At 39.6% G+C, this 17,057-nt stretch overlaps 1 protein-coding gene across 1 annotated transcript in view; it reads left to right on the forward strand.

The window, feature by feature from the left end:
- The window catches only part of LOC136860198 (protein-L-histidine N-pros-methyltransferase), a 46,795-nt gene extending 36,912 nt beyond the window's left edge, over window positions 1–9,883 (forward strand). The window contains exon 3 of the mRNA XM_067138742.2: window positions 8,610–9,883. Within this exon, the coding sequence (XP_066994843.2) occupies window positions 8,610–8,839 (230 nt within the window). The 3' untranslated portion in view covers window positions 8,840–9,883. The remainder of the gene's footprint in view (window positions 1–8,609) is intronic.
- Window positions 9,884–17,057: the final 7,174 nt, after the last annotated feature.

Below are 17,057 nucleotides of genomic sequence, written 5' to 3' on the forward strand. Positions count from 1 at the left end.
CTAATATCATATTTATCGGTGTCGTGAATGCATTTGGTCAAAACACAGCTATAAAACGTATCGTAGTATTCCGATATTCATTACAGCACATCTAAAGTTGACATACGATCCCGTCACAAGCATAATTCTACAATAGTAAATTATATTCATACCTTGGCTTAGGTCAATCCTGCGGTGTGGGCAATCTCACGTATACGAATCTAAAGAATGTAGCGTGGCATATCTTAAACTGCAGGCACTCAATGGCCCCTACGTAGTGCGTATAAAACTCCTCATATCACTATATAACTCATACTTGTCCTCAAGTTAGCACAATTGTAACCTTATTTCAACATTCATATAATATCTTAACATCGTAGCCTCAATATTAACTCGTCGCGTTCCCATATACATGACCATGTCAAACTACCACACTATGTTTCTTAAAACAACATTTTAAAGTTGCTATATATCATAACCTATGATTGAGTTCAATGCCCTTATTGCGAAGCAAAATAATGCGTGATTCCATATGTTTATTTTACACCGCGCGCAACCAAACGTGACGTCGACTTGTAGCATTACCAATACGAAATCTCTGTAATCTGCCAGTATGTCATTCCTATCAGCTGTTTCCAAAATTCTCTTTCAAACCTCTCGCTACATACGTGTATTTTGACCGATATACGATGACGTATATATCCAACACATTAGAATCTTATGCTATATTGCTAGATCATGTAACTACGGACTTAAGTATCTCGCACTTCACTGGTAACACTCACTTGCATTTCTTATACACTGACTGACAGAGCAAATGCAACACCAAGAAGGAGTGGTTCGAAGGGGATGAAAGTTGGGGGAAAAAACAGAGACGGCACGGACGAATAATTGATGTTTATTTCAAACCGATATGCAGGTTACACAATGCGCACGGCATCGACTCAGTAGGATGTAGGACCACCGCGAGCCGCGATGCACGCAGAAACACGTCGAGGTACAGAGTCAATAAGAGTGCGGATGGTGTCCTGAGGGATGGTTCTCCATTCTCTGTCAACCATTTGCCACAGTTGGTCGTCCGTACGAGGCTGGGGCAGAGTTTGCAAACGACGTCCAATGAGATCCCACACGTGTTCGATTGGTGAGAGATCCGGAGAGTACGCTGGCCACGGAAGCATCTGTACACCTCGTAGAGCCTGTTGGGAGATGCGAGCAGTGTGTGGGCGGGCATTATCCTGCTGAAACAGAGCATTGGGCAGCCCCTGAAGGTACGGGAGTGCCACCGGCCGCAGCACATGCTGCACGTAGCGGTGGGCATTTAACGTGCCTTGAATACGCACTAGAGGTGACGTGGAATCATACGCAATAGCGCCCCAAACCGTGATGCCGCGTTGTCTCGCGGTAGGGCGCTCCACAGTTACTACCGGATTTGACCTTTCTCCACGCCGACGCCACACTCGTCTGCGGTGACTATCACTGACAGAACAGAAGCGTGACTCATCGGAGAACACGACGTTCCGCCATTCCCTCATCCAAGTCGCTCTAGCCCGGCACCATGCCAGGCGTGCACGTCTATGCTGTGGAGTCAATGGTAGTCTTCTGAGCGGACGCCGGGAGTGCAGGCCTCCTTCAACCAATCGACGGGAAATTGTTCTGGTCGATATTGGAACAGCCAGGGTGTCTTGCACATGCTGAAGAGTGGCGGTTGACGTGGCGTGCGGGGCTGCCACCGCTTGGCGGCGGATGCGCCGATCCTCGCGTGCTGACGTCACTCGGGCTGCGCCTGGACCCCTCGCACGTGCCACATGTCCCTGCGCCAACCATCTTCGCCACAGGCGCTGCACCGTGGACACATCCCTATGGGTATCGGCTGCGATTTGACGAAGCGACCAACCTGCCCTTCTCGGCCCGATCACCATACCCCTCGTAAAGTCGTCTGCTGGAAATGCCTCCGTTGACGGCGGCCTGGCATTCTTAGCTATACACGTGTCCTGTGGCACACGACAACACGTTCTACAATGACTGTCGGCTGAGAAATCACGGTACGAAGTGGGCCATTCGCCAACGCCGTGTCCCATTTATCGTTCGCTACGTGCGCAGCACAGCGGTGCATTTCACATCATGAGCATACCTCAGTGACGTCAGTCTACCCTGCAATTGGCATAAAGTTCTGACCACTCCTTCTTGGTGTTGCATTTGCTCTGTCAGTCAGTGTATATCGGTATTATATTCAACCTATCGGCACATGCCTAAGGCACATGTGTAGGCAAACCAAAAATTATGCGATTAAGTAAACTGAATTGTTGGTCCTGGTCCAGCTGTTCTGCTTCCCAAATGGATGTAGTTGGGTCTGCGGTCAGGTCATGGGTTGGACATCTTGTACATCATCTGCTTCCTCATCACAGGATTGCTGTCTGATTTCTCATTCCCTTCCTCATCATGGGTTGGTCAAATGGTTTCCCGTCGCCTTCGTCATCATGGGTTGGTCGAATGGTTTCCCCTCGCCTTCCTCATCATGGCTCAGTCGTATGGCAAGATGTATTGGTCCCCAGCTTGGTCCATCATGTATTTTTAGCACATCATCTTCATGGTATTCTTGTCAGCAACTAAAATATGGATTACAGCGCAGTGAACAGCCATTATATAATCCTTTTTGGAGTTTGTAATCCTTGAATTATTATTTCTTTCGTTGGTCTCCGCCGAATATCTTCGGTCTCATTGGTGTTAATTTCAGTGAATCTATCTCTGTCGGCTGCTTCTTGTGGATCTTGAAATTTTTTAATTCTGTTTCAATAAATCGAGATGTATCTCTTCTTGTATGAGATCCTTTTCTTTTAGATGCTGGCTTGGTCTTCCTTTGCAGGGTATATATCAAGTGCGCTCTGTATCCGCCTACGCGTATTTCGTGGTACTAGCTGATTTCTTTTTCTTAATACCTCTAATCAACTCTGCTTATTTTCCGGTGAATTAACTTGTTTTCTTCACTTTTCCGACGCTTTTTCCTTTAGTATATCCTTAGATCGCTTCTTCTTCCTTTAAAATTATAGCGCGGTCGGCAGTTCCGTCTTCACTGTCCATTGAAAAAAATTAAGATGGAGTTTTCTTAGCAATCCGTAGTTTTCTACTTTTTTCGTAAAATAATACAGTAGACAGTCCACTGTCTGTTTCACTCTCAATACTCGACCGTTCCATGACGTGTATGGCCTTCCATGTCGCCGCAAGTGGTGTCTATTCTTTGCTTCCTATAGATCAAATGGGCCGTACCTTCACTCGGCGCCATTTTGAAAGCTGTCGCGGAGGTGTGAACGGGCACAGGTTTAAAGCCCTGTAGATCAGTAGTGTTGATTGATTGATTGATTGATTGATTGATTGATTGATTGATTGATTGATTGATTGATTGATTGATTGATTGATTGATTGATTGATTGATTGATTGATTGATTGATTGATTGATTGATTGATTGATTGATTGATTGATTTCTGTGTCATTCTCGTGTCGTACGTTATTATTACAAGTAATGAACTTTATTACTCAAGACCTGGAAATAGAGCTGAGACTTGGAAAGTCAAACTGGTAGTTCCACTTCACGTCACTAGGATCGCGGCTTAGCGCCCTAGTTGTCTATTGTTGACCCACATACTCTTTACACGTGTCTTCTGTAGCATTTATTACTGGGTTTTCTCCAGTTCCACCCCAACGATAAATACAGCTCATTCTTTGATGAAATTCATGTCACTGCAAGAATTTTTCTCTCAAGTGGTTTACTTTTGAGATTCAGAAACGTGCACTACTGCTCATGCGGTTCGCAGCAATATTTTTTCAAAGTGAGCGTAAGATCATTTCCTCTCATTATCGTGAATCAGTCACTTTTCTTCAGCTGTCAACCTACATTTTGCAAGTGACTTGACACCTGTCTCTCCGTTCGTGGACCCAATGTAAGTTTTCAGTGTTCATGGATGAGGAACTTCTAAAATACTGTATTCATATCTCTCACTAAGCGGTAAGCGGACGGTGATTTATTTGAGAGCAATACACCAATTTTTATTATTGTTTCATTGTATTTACGCGTCTTTTTGGAGAAAGCTGGAATTTGTTCAAGTAAGAAATTACCTTTCAAGTCCCCACGGCCCGCTTCAATCTTAAGCTTCGATATAATATTTCAACATCGAGTTTGTCCTACCATTGCAGTGAATGTAAATTTTGTTTTAACAATGCCTTGGTCAGGTTTAGCAAGCATGAGGCAAGTGTACTGAGAGCGTATGCGCGCATGTGTGATTCCAGGGAGTGAAGTTGCCGAGTTGATGGAACCAGGACCAACGCCTTGGCGGCGTGGCAAACGGTTCCAGACAGTGCTGAGAGTAACTACAATGCAGTATATGGAGTAGAACAACGAACGATAACAAAAAAAACACACTATAATGTAACATTATATTGAACAGTTGAAATAAGATAAAATAATTTATTCTTTTTCTTTAGATTGTGTTTACACACAACTTATACACACTGAGAAAACGCCTTTGAACCGAGACAAAGTAGAATGAGTGTGGGGTCTCCCATGTTATACATTATGGTTGCTGATCTGCATGAACTTATTTTCCTTTAGTTGACTGTGGATGAAAATTGTGAATTAATGTTGGTTCCTGTCCTCATTTAATTGTTCTTATCCACTTTATCACCACCGACGATTATTGAATTACATTCTGAATAGAGTAGAATTTATTGTCATTAAACAACATACATTGTAATATTGTAGATAAAACCAAACAATCCTTAACAATATTTTGAAAATATCATGGAAGTACAAGATTCACAATATACGGTACCTAAATTAGCCGTGTTGATTTCCCTCTCAAGTAGATCAGCAGCAACTGCAGCTGGCTTCCAGAAAGCATCAAACATCTAGAAAAATCAGGACTGTCATTGAAAGATTCTCTGGCTGTCATAGAGGATGCTATTGAAAAATTAATTTCTCTACATGGGAAAACTTGTGCAAGTATATTGAGTAATTGCAAAACGTTTTGAAGAGAAATCCTGATTATTCAACACTTTACTGTATGTGCCAAATTCTAAATAGAGATGATGGTAATCTATCAGAGGACATTTCTCCAGCAAAGTTCCTCTCCTAAAATTTGCCTCAGTTACATCATATCCATATAAGAACATCCTGAGTTACAATTATCATTTTTAAAGGTACAGTCGAAGGTTCCATTTTTACAATACTACGGTATTTTTTGTTTAATTAGAAATTAACAAATGTTGGGACATGTTTCGTCTGTCTTGGTGGAAATCAGCCGAATACTTGTAAAATAATTAAAATAGACACAGACAAATTCACATTAAAAACGATTCGGGTTACCGAATACATCAAGTTAAAATGCATGATACAGTTTGAAGAATGCTTTCAAAATGCTGGAGCACAATTGCTTCTCAGTTCTATTAAATGAAGATAAAATTGTTTAACACACGTAATAGTTCCATTAGAATTCGATGATCGAGCTCTTCTAATTTTTTTCTAGTTGCTTTATGTCGCACCGACACAGATAGGTCTTATGGCGACGATGGGACAGGGAAGGGCTAGGAGTGGGAAGGAAGCGGCCGTGGCCTTGATTAAGGCACAGCCCCAGCATTTGCCTGGTGTGAAAATGGGAAACCACGGAAAACCATCTTCAGGGCGGCCGACAGTGGGGTTCGAACCTACTATCTCCCGAATACTGGATACTGGCCGCACTTAAGCGACTGCAGCTATCGAGCTCGGTAGAGCTCTTCTTATTGGCATGATGATGTGTTATTGATAATCCTTGGTGAGGTTATGAGGCAGGCAGAATATTTTACTATAAGTGCACACATGGAGAAAAATTGTGTCGTGGTTGAATATTCCTAGAACGAAAACCTTAAAGATAATCAAGAATAATTTTCAGAAACATTGCAAATTAAGCACACAGGAAATTGAACAGTTCTTAAATATTTTAGAACTTGTAACTTCCAACAATTACTTTACTTTTAATGGTAAACTGTGTTCTGGACGCGTTATGTCGACGATACGTTTGCTTTACTAGATCACATCATCACCAACGGTGATATCATCCTTGAACAGTTAAATTCATTTGACCCATGGATTAAGTTAGTTCACTTCCGAAGTTGAAACCAATAACTCTTTAAACTTTTTAGATCTCACCATTAATAGCAGCTCAAACAAACTTTCGTATAATATCTACAGAAAGCGTACCCAAACCCTAAACACCATTCGCCAAGATTCTATGCACCCGGACTCTCAAAAAGAGTGACATTTTATAGTCGTAATTCATATATTTATTTGATGCGAATCGAAGGAAATAACTCGACACCATCTATTCTTTATTGCGAGTAAAAACGGTTTTGGTAGGCATTTCATAGATAGGATTTTCAGTAAAATTGTAAACAAATCCACCTGAACTCTGGTCAGAGAGACTAAAAACAAAATAGACAACTATGCCACCTTCACTTACTCCAATAGAAATATTTCTTAAATCACAAACATTCTTACGAAACATAATGTCAACATTGCTCATGGGCCGATGAACTAGATGTTAGGCCCCTTAAACAACAAGCATCAATATTGCTTATAAAACAATCAGTAACAATGCTAATCTCTTCTATAACCAGTACAAAGTCAATAACACCAATAACAAATACTACAAATCAGGTGTATACATATTAAATTGTAACCAATGTCCAGCGAGTTACGTTTGTCAAACTGGAAGAAACCTTTTATTAGATATAAAGAACATGCCATCGCCTCCAGACACAACAAATATTCCGCCGTGAGTACCCACGTTACAGAATCCAACCACCCTTTCATTCCCATAGAGCAGGACTTGAAAATTCTTTGCTTAATAAATAATGACAATTTACTTAACATCTTAGAAAACGTTTTCATTAACATAGACTAAAATGCAATCCTGCTCACAGATTAAATGAAATTTTGGAAACTGTGAATGTGCTTTTCGACGCATCATTTAACAATTTCTCCATGAACAAGCCTCACAACAAACTCTTACACACTCGCCCCCCCCCCCGCAAGCTGTATCCAACCCTCCCCTACTCTCCCTCCCAGCTAGCATTCATCACACATAGCCTCCACAGTTCAGCTTCAGTCAGCCGTCAACTATAACACACGTTTTGACCCTAACGTTTCTTGGGCAGACAAGGACGTTAGTAGTCAGATGTGTCGCATACTAATTCAATTCCACTTATAAGATACTTCAACCTTGCCTAATTTTAACCTTACTAATAGCCGTCGTTTTCGTTCCAGGAATATTCAACCACGACACAATATTTCTCCATGTGTGCTCTTACAGTCAAATATTCCGCCTGCCACATAAACTAACCAATAATTACCAACAACACATCATCACGCCGACAAGAAGAGCTTGATCATCGAATTCTAATGGAACTATTACGTGTGTTAAACAATTTTATCTTCGTTCCCATTAATGCTTTCACGGCCCGTGCATATAGACATGATATTTTATAGGCTTTTGGGCTTGTGGCGTGTCAAGAAAAGAAAGTGAAATTCTTAACGTTTCGCAGAAAACTGTGCTCTGCATCCTCAGAAGAATTCTCGACTGTCCACGAGAAAGGCTTCTTAAACAATGACACGTTTGAATTTGGAACGTTATAATAGTAGAAGTGGAAATGGTACGTTCATTCACCACCAGATAGCCCTTAGGACGTGGCACAACGCTAGCGTTCGAAGCGGAAGCTGACCGAACCATCACAATCAGACTAAGCGGTTCACATAACGTGTTTGCGTAACATATGACAGGTGTAAGATATAGACATAAGCCTGGAATGAAACATCTGGCGACGAGGAACGTACGAATTTGGAAAACACCGAGACTAAATAACAATAGTGAAGGGGGCAGGGAAGGGAACTACCTACGTAAATTCTTAATGGCTGTCAACCAGGTATTACGTAATTGATAGCCGGTGTCCCTGTTGAAATTGTTAGGATTACTACGTATTTCCACAGCTTCCCGTATAATCCTGGACCTGTAGTGTCTAGTGTGGGTAAGAGCTCGAGCATCTTGGAACATGACATCATGACCCGACGATAGAGCGTGCTTAGCTATTGCTGATTTGTCAGGTTGGTTGAGACGAATATTACGTTCATGTTCTTTGATACGGGTACCAGTGGACCGGCATGTTTGGCCGATGTGTACTCTACCGCATGTACAGGGAATTTCGTATACCCCAGGATGTAAAAGTGGGGACAATTAGTCCTTGATTTTACTCAGACTGATGCAAGGAAGTAATTGAAGAAATATTTCATCCATATCGTACTAGTTGGCTGAATGATTAGTATACTGGCCTTTGGTTCAGAGGGTCCTGTGTTCATTCTTACTTTTGTAGCATAGATAATTTGTTTTTCTTTTATTTGGAGGGCAAACATGACAAATTTTTCTCCTATGCCTTTCTAACTTGTCCTCAGTGCAAACCTGCTGGGGCAAATCTACAAATCAGCAGTATGTCCAGTGAGACCCCTAGGACCACACATCATTCGTAGTTAATGGTTAAAGACAAGTTTTCAATTAATTCAGATTAATCCAAGCTACATTGTATTTTCTAACTTACTTCACATTTTTTCCAGGTCGTGTTGACCATCGACCAACAGAGTGGCTTCCTATCCAAGGCACTACTTTTGAAGACCAAGTTGTTAGTGCCATCAGTGATGTCTTCGAACCAGCAGGCTTCTTTGTAGAGCGGTGGTCAAGAGTTCCATACCTCTGTGAAGGAGACCTAAACCAAGCCTTTTACTGGCTAGATGATGCTATTTTTGTTTTGAGATCTCAGGAACAATCTGAGAATGATAACAGCTGATAGGTTTCTTGGTACACAAATGTTTCTCATCACATCATAATGAAAATTAACATTGAATTTTTATGTTCCCCAAAAAAGTACAACTTTGATACCAGTACCGTATTCTTTATGTGTGATCGTGTTCTTGACATTACTTAAGAAAATATTGCTATTTCTGTACAATGATTGTATGAAAGAATTTAAACTTTGCCAGTGACCTTATCATTAATTGTAAAAATTATTTATTCATCATTTTCCTGAACCTTGCTAGAACTGCCTTTTACAGATCAGTTCACCACTACAACTATAGTCTGATATAAGTACATAACAGATTTGGTGGGAGTGAATAAAATTGTTGCTCACCAACAATTATCTGATTTTTGAGTTAATTTTATAAGCTCTGGGTATTGTAGTGAGCCAGTAATAGGAAAAGCAGGTATTTTTTGGGCAATTGGAGAAATCCAAATATAATATTTAGAACATTTTAAAACTATGCACACTTGATGGGCTAGGGTTATATGCTTTGTAATGTACTAAAAAACAACTGCAGCAAAGTGCTCAATATTAGAATTACAGTAAAGAAACCAACATTTCCTAATATAGAAATGATCGTCCATCTTCTTCTAGTATAATAATGCATTTGTTGAACAGGTCTTCAGTGGTCTCAAAAACTGTAAAACAGCTTATGAAAACAAGTTAAAAACTAAACTAATGGCTGCAAGGGAAGGAATTTCAGAAAGTAATGGGTCCATTAACTTTGAGCCAACAACAATTATGCTGAGGAGCAGTGTTTAGAAGAAATTGAGTTGACGTCTGATGAGTGACTATAACAATAATGACATTTCTACACCTGATTTTATATGGCAAAGCAGTGAGGGTATTTTGGGCAAATGTTTATATCACTGGATGGTAATTTTACTGGTAATCCTGCTGGCTGTGTTCCTATTGGCTGTTAGGTGACAGAGTAGCCAGTGTGAGCTGCTGGTTTCATACTGTTTGTTAAAATAACTACAGTAGTAAATATGATAACAACAGCAAATGCCATTCAGCCTCCTCTAACTAGAAGCTGCCCAGTAGACAAAGCATTCCAGACATACATGTCTTATAATAGAGATGAAAAGAGAGAAACGTGTTCTAACATAAGAGGTCAGTGTTGTTCCAAATATCATTTGCAACTGTTATACAGGTTGTCCCTCAGAATAGTAATAAAAAATCATAACACCCACCATAGCCACCATGTTCATAAATTGTTTATTCAATCAGAACAGCTTATAAAACTGTGCAAATCCAACTATTATTAAGCTTCTAGCTCCAACTTTAGGGCTCACTATTTCTATAGATGTTACATTTTTCTTTATAGTATGGAATTACAGGGTCATAAGCATCACACTTTTATGAATGTCTGCTGGTGGATTTCAGAAGCCTCAGTTCTAAAAGGTCTCAATTATAAAACCATGAGTCGAGCCTGTTGGAATAGCTCTCATATCTATCTGCTTAGAGCACAAGCCCAAGTATTTCCTCATTTACTTTATTTTGATGTTCTCTGAAGACATCAGTAATCATGGTATGAATACAGTGAAGGCAGGCATTTCTAAGAGCTTCACCATGTTTGCAGGCTCTCAGTACATATTCAAGGGTTTCTATCTCCTTGTAGTAACAACGACAGTGTCTTCCATCTTGAAGAAGGAAGTTCAATCATTTCACCAGTGGCTCTTTGATTGTTATAGATTTTGTTATTTGTGAATATTTATTATGTTAAATATGTGATTTGCCCTCTGCATGAGAGATATTATTCTGGTTGTGGTGTCCAAATAAAAGACATCTTTAAAATGAAACTGATTTCCCATTGACATTTCAGATGCATTTTATGAAAGGTTTGAAACTCTTACATCAGCCTCATATTGAAGGCAATGCAGGGCAGCATACCTGAGAAATTAGTAAGCCATGAAAAAGAATGAGGCATAGCATGTTGCAGCAGAGCAAAGGGCAGGCAGGGTCTCTAGTCCCTTTGTGACAAGGACACACTATCCTCTGCAGAGATGGTGTGCAAGCAAGGAAGTATGGAATGTTTAATTGAAGTTGTGAGTGAATACCCTGTTCTTTATGACAACATGCATCAAGACTACATCAGGACAAAAGTGAATAACGAGATATGGAGAATTAGCCATGAGATTTGTTAACCTCAAGGTAAGTTTGGGGACGAAAAATGTAAAAAGAAACTATTTGTTGATCTTGGCACCGAACAAACACCTATTTAATAAAGATATACATATAACTATTAAATGAAGTTATCCGTATGTGATACAATGAATTTATTATCAAGTTATTGAACACATTAGAGCTTTTATTAAATTCACAGTTTTTGAGCATTGCACTGGTAGTAGTAGTAGTAGTAGTAGTAGTAGTAGATTTTTTTCATCTTAGTTACTAAATACATCGATACTGTCTTTGTTCAACAGAGCATTGTTGCCAGGAAACACTCCCTACAGCTGAATTAAAACAGAAATACTTCATTGGAATGTCTTATTATATTTGCTGCCAATGGAAGCAATTGATTGTCACTTAAAGCTTCCACAGGATTGACATCACCATTCACTTCCTTTGATATCCAGTTCAATTAAATTGTGAATTATTCCAACTGATTTTAATATTTTGAATTCTATCTCTTCTTGTTTTTTAATGGATGATCTTAAAAATTTCATTCTTACTGCTTGGGGAAAGGGAGAAAAGAAAGTAAAAAGCATAATTTTACAATCATTTTCCTCCTCCTGATGGGCTTGACTGTTCACAACACCACCAGGAAGATGTTGAGAAGATGTTTCAAAATATTCCCACCACCTCTCCAGTGATTCCCTGGGATCTATTATGAGTTCACCTGAATTACTCAAAACACTGTTCTTCTTCTTTTTCCCTCCCTTCCTAAGATTCTTTATTACTGTCCAGAAAGGTTTCCCTGCTGCTTGACCTAGCTTTTCCAGGTTATTACCAAAATCTTCCCATGACTTCTTTTTAGATACAACAACTATTTGTTTTGCTCTGTTTCTTTCATCTACGTACAAATCCCTGTCTGCCTTGGCTCTTGTTTGGAGCCATTTCTGATAAGCCTTTTTTTTTACGTTTACAAGCTGCTCTCACTTCATCATTCCACCAAGATGTTCGCCTTTTCCCATTTTTATGTACAGTTGTTCCTAGACATTCCCTTGCTGTTTCTACTACAGCATCCCTGTATGCCACCCATTTTCTTTCTATATCCTGAACCTGCTTACTGTCTACTGTTTGGAACTTCTCACTAACCATATCCATGTACTTCTAACTTCCTTGTCCTGGAGATTTTCTACCCTTCGTTTGCAGACATATTTCACTTTCTCTATACTAGGCCTAGAGAAATTTAGTTCACTACAGATCCGATAGTGGTCTGTATTATCGAAAAATACCCGGAAAACTCGTACATTCCCAACAGATTTCCTGAATTTGAAGTCTATTAAGATATAGTCTATTATAGATCTGGTACCCCTAGCAGGCCCCGATTTATAAATGGGCGGACTGGGCATTTGCCCAGGGCGCCAGTTTTCGAGGAGCGGCGGTCGGCGGATCGAGTCATTATGGCCTGCGTGAATTACGTCTTAAATTCATTACACTTAAATTACTTTTACTTTCCACAAATTATTCCAATTATTTTATTAGCCTATATAAAACACTTTCAACTATTCTAACTTTAAAACCTGAATTTAATCTATATATTAAAATTTTATGAAGAAAATTAAATAACTGGAAAAAATAAGAAAGGTATTATTTAACTCGTGTGGGTGTGGGAGGGCAATTGTAGTTGGTGGCTTGGCAACCCTGTTAATCTAGACAACCTTGTCTGTCATTGGCTCGTGACGGTTCGTGTGCGTATTGCTGTTTACAACCGCTCACCATCAACCGATAACCTCACCTAGCCAACTCATTGTCCCATGCAATTCTTACATGTTTTTCGACATTTAACAATGAGTAAAATGTTAAGTGGTGCTGAATACAAACAACGCGCTGCTAAAAAGCAGAGTGACGAACTTAAACTACTTAAGAAAGTGCCTAAAATGGGGAAGTTATTTACTTTGACTCGTTCAACTCCAACCTCGGAATGTCCGACTCCATGGCTAAATGGTTAGTGTGCTGGCCTTTGGTCACAGGGGTCCCGGGTTCGATTCCCGGCAGGGTCGGGAATTTACAATGATGGCACGGGGGCTGGGTGTATGTGTCGTCTTCATCATCATTTAATTTTCATCACGACGCGCAGGTAGCCTGCGGGTGTCAAATCAAAAGACCTGCACCTAGCGAGCCGAACATGTCCTCGGATACTCCCGGAACTAAAAGCCATACGCCATTTCAACCTCGGAATCGGAATGCCAAGATGACTTAACAAAACCTTCGACTTCGTCATCGGTCCCATTTAACTGTACACAAGAAGACGTACAATTCCTAGGTAGGCCTACACAGACTGATCAGTCGTGTGTTAGTATGAAATTGAACGATGAGCCTGAAGTTGTCCAGCAGCCGGTTGGAGCTATTTCACAATCACATCCTTGCCTAAATCATTTTCTATACATGATCCTGCTACTTGGAATGTCAAGTTAAATTCAATAGTTGAGAATGTTATTAAACATTGTCCAAAACCAAAGGTAATGGTGGATTTTTAAATCTCTGCGAAGTTACAATGATGGTAAAAGAACATTGTCTCAAAACATGTTTAAGAGTACTCTTCCTAATGGAGACGTTATTTTAAGAGATTGGTTATTGTATTCATAGTCATCTGGGAAAGTATTCTGTATTCGATGCTGTTTATTTCAACCAGACAATGCAAAAGCACATTGTTCTACCGGTTTTAGTGACTGGAAGCACAGCTACGAACTACTGACACATCATGAACATTCTCATGACCACAGGCGTAATGTTCTTACGTACATCACCAGACAAAAACAGTTAATGCAGGTTGATAAAATTCTGTTTACACAGTATGAAGAAGGGGTAAACTACAGTCGGAGTATAATGTCAAGAATAATTTATGTTGTACGGTTTTTGGCAGTTGGGGCTTTACCTTTCCAAGGAGACAATGAGGATTTTGGATCAACTTCAAATGGTTTGTATTTTGGATGCTTCGAGTTAGAGTGAATATGACCGTTTTCTTGCTCAGCACACCGGAAAATATAGTAACAAAGGTCAACGGCACACCTCATACCTGTCTTCTCAAATATGTAATGAATTTATTGAAGTTATGGGGAATTGCATGCTTGAAACTGCAGTTGATGAAGTAAAAGAAGCCAGATACTACTCATTGAAAATTCGACGCCTGATTGCTCTCACACTGACCAGTTGGCTATTGTTTTACGATGTGTACCTCAAACAGAGCCAAAGCCTGTAGAACGACTCATTGAGCTTCTGCTTGGAATATCACATACATCTGCTGGACTAGAAAAAGCTGTAGTTGACTGTCTCGAGAGTTTCGAAATCAACATCAAGAATTGTAGGGGCCAAAGTTATGATAATGTTTCCAATATGTTAGGAATTTACTCAGGTCTTCAGGCCCGAATAAAGCAGCAAAGTCCCCTTGCTGAATACATACCGTGTGCAGCACATTCATCAAATCTTGTTGGTTCGGCTGCCGCAGAATGCTGCACTGTCGCAGTAGTTTTCTTTGGCTTCGTCCTGGAGTTGTATAATTACTTTTCTGTTTCAACGTACAGGTGGAGTACTTTGAAGCAATTCTTGGGGGAAAAAAAACATTTAAAAAAACGGTTCGCCAGTGGTAACATCTTTATCAGAAACCAGATGATCTGCAACAGCAGACGCTGTCAGAGCTTTGGTAATGGTTATGAAGAAATACAAAAATCGTCGAGGCAGCTATCTGAAGACTCTAGTGTAAAACCTGCTTGTAGACTTGAGGCACAAAACCTTGAAACTATATTCCAGAATTTCGAGACCACTTTTCTGTTAGTTGGGGTGGAATGACATTTTGGAAAGAGTTGACAAATGTTCTAAAAACTTGCCGTATGAAAATCTTAATCTTGAAGGAGGAGTAAAACAACTGAAAACCCTGGAAGGATTCAACAAAGTGAAAAGGGATAAGTTTGTCATATATGAGCAATCTGTTTTGAAAATAGGTGGACGTGATGTTCCAAGCTACTCAAGAGTAAGAAAACGGAAAGTATTTGCAGATGAAACACGTGGGATTGAAGGAGACCTAGATGCAAGACAAATTTCAAAAATGATGTGTTCCTTAAAATAATGGACACACTTATAGGAAACTTAGCAAGAAGGAAAGAAGCATATGAAGTCGTAGCTTCCAGATTTCAAGTGTTACCTCTACTACTGACTTGCTCATCCGAATCATCAGAAGTGAAGAACGCTGCTTTGAAACTTAGTTCGCTGTCCCCTGAAGACATCAGTCAAGATTTTGTAAACGAGTGTGTACACTTTCAAATGTATGTTGAACTGGAGGGATTCCAAAACTTGCCTAAAGTGTATTTTTACCTTAAGCAAAACAAATTGTCAAGTACTTTTTCCAAACGTTCAAATTGCAACTAGGATGTTTTTGACCTTACCAATAACCAACTATACTGCAGAAAGGGATTTTTCAGTTTTAAGCAGAGTAAAAAATGCTAAGAGGGCAATTCTTCTTAATGAAAAGTTAAGCTCATTAGTTCTTATGTGCACTGAAAAAGATTTAACTTTGAAAACCAACTTTGATGAAATTGTTCAAGAGCTTGCTAGGGAAAAATCCTTTCTGTAAAGTAGTATTATATTCAAGTAGCCTATAAAAAACTTGTATTTTAAATCTGAATGAAGTAAATTACAATAAATTAATGATAATGTATGTGTCTTATTTCTAAAAAAATTTAATTACACACAAACTTTCAAACTGAAAATAAAACAAAAACAGCCCGATTCTTATTTGGCTGTTACCTTTATTTGACTTGATCAATTTAATAATGAGAATTAACTTTATTTGCATAATATGCTGTTTTAAAACTACTAATCTTCACAACTGTAATCTTTAATTTGTAAATAATTAATTTTTAGAGGAACAGAAAAACGAGCCGTGGGGCGGGGGGGGGGCGGCTAAATATTGTTTGCCCAGGGCGCTAACTACTTGAAATCGGGGTCTGACCCCTAGCCTCCTATGTGTAGCCTTATGCTTGAAGAATGTATTCGTAACAGCTAGCACAGAAGTCCAGCAAACGCTTCCCATTCCCATTAGCTTCCATATCTTCCCCACATTTACCAATCACCCTTTTGCATCTTCAGTTCTATTTCCAACCCTCACATTGAAATCACCCATTAGCTCTATTCTATCCTTGCTGTTGACCCTGACCATGATGTCACTCAATGCTTCATAAAACTTGTCAAATTCAACCTCATCTTCACCCTCACATGGTGACACTGAGACAAATCTCATCCTAATTCCTCCAACTGCCAAATCTACCCACATCATTCGCTCATTTACGTGGCTAACAGAAACTATATTGCGTGCAGTGGTATTCCTGATAAACAGCCCTACCCCATACTGTGCCCTTCCCTTGCTAACACCCGTCAAGTACACTGTATAACCTTCTATCTCTTCCTTGTTATCCCCCCTCACCTGAATATCACTTACACCTAGCAAAACAAGATGCATCCTTTTTGCTGACTCTGCCAGTTCTACTTTCTTTCTCCCATAAGCCCCATTAATATTGATAGCTCCCCATCGAATTCCATTTCGTTCGCCAAGTTCTTTCGAAGGAGTCCCTCGCCTGTCAAATGGGAGTTGGACTCCGTTACTCCCTTAGGTCCGAGGCTTGCTTAAAATGTTCTGAGCTCAGCAAATTCATGAAGCAGGATGCTACCCTACTTGGCATTAGAACTTAAAGTAATTTTACTGAAAAGTTATACTTATGTAGTACAGTTACTACAATAATTTGTGATTTTCTCTAATAACCCGGTGTCGGGATGTGTTGCCCTCATCACCCAGCATCTCTCTTGGTGTTGTAGACAGTCAGTAACTTCTCCTTTTCTACTAATACTGCTTTCAGTTTCCGTTCCCTTTTCCTTCATTCTTTTTTTTTTTTTTTTGCAATACTTCAAGTATAGTAACAATGGAGGCATTTATATTATATGCTATACTTCAAGTAACCTATATTATGCATATAATATAATGCATCCATTGTTATTTATTTATTTATTTATTTATGTATTTATTTACTTTCTACCGAGCTCGATAGCT

Source organism: Anabrus simplex, chromosome 1, assembly GCF_040414725.1.
Source record: "Anabrus simplex isolate iqAnaSimp1 chromosome 1, ASM4041472v1, whole genome shotgun sequence".
Taxonomy (NCBI): Eukaryota; Metazoa; Arthropoda; class Insecta; order Orthoptera; family Tettigoniidae; genus Anabrus; species Anabrus simplex.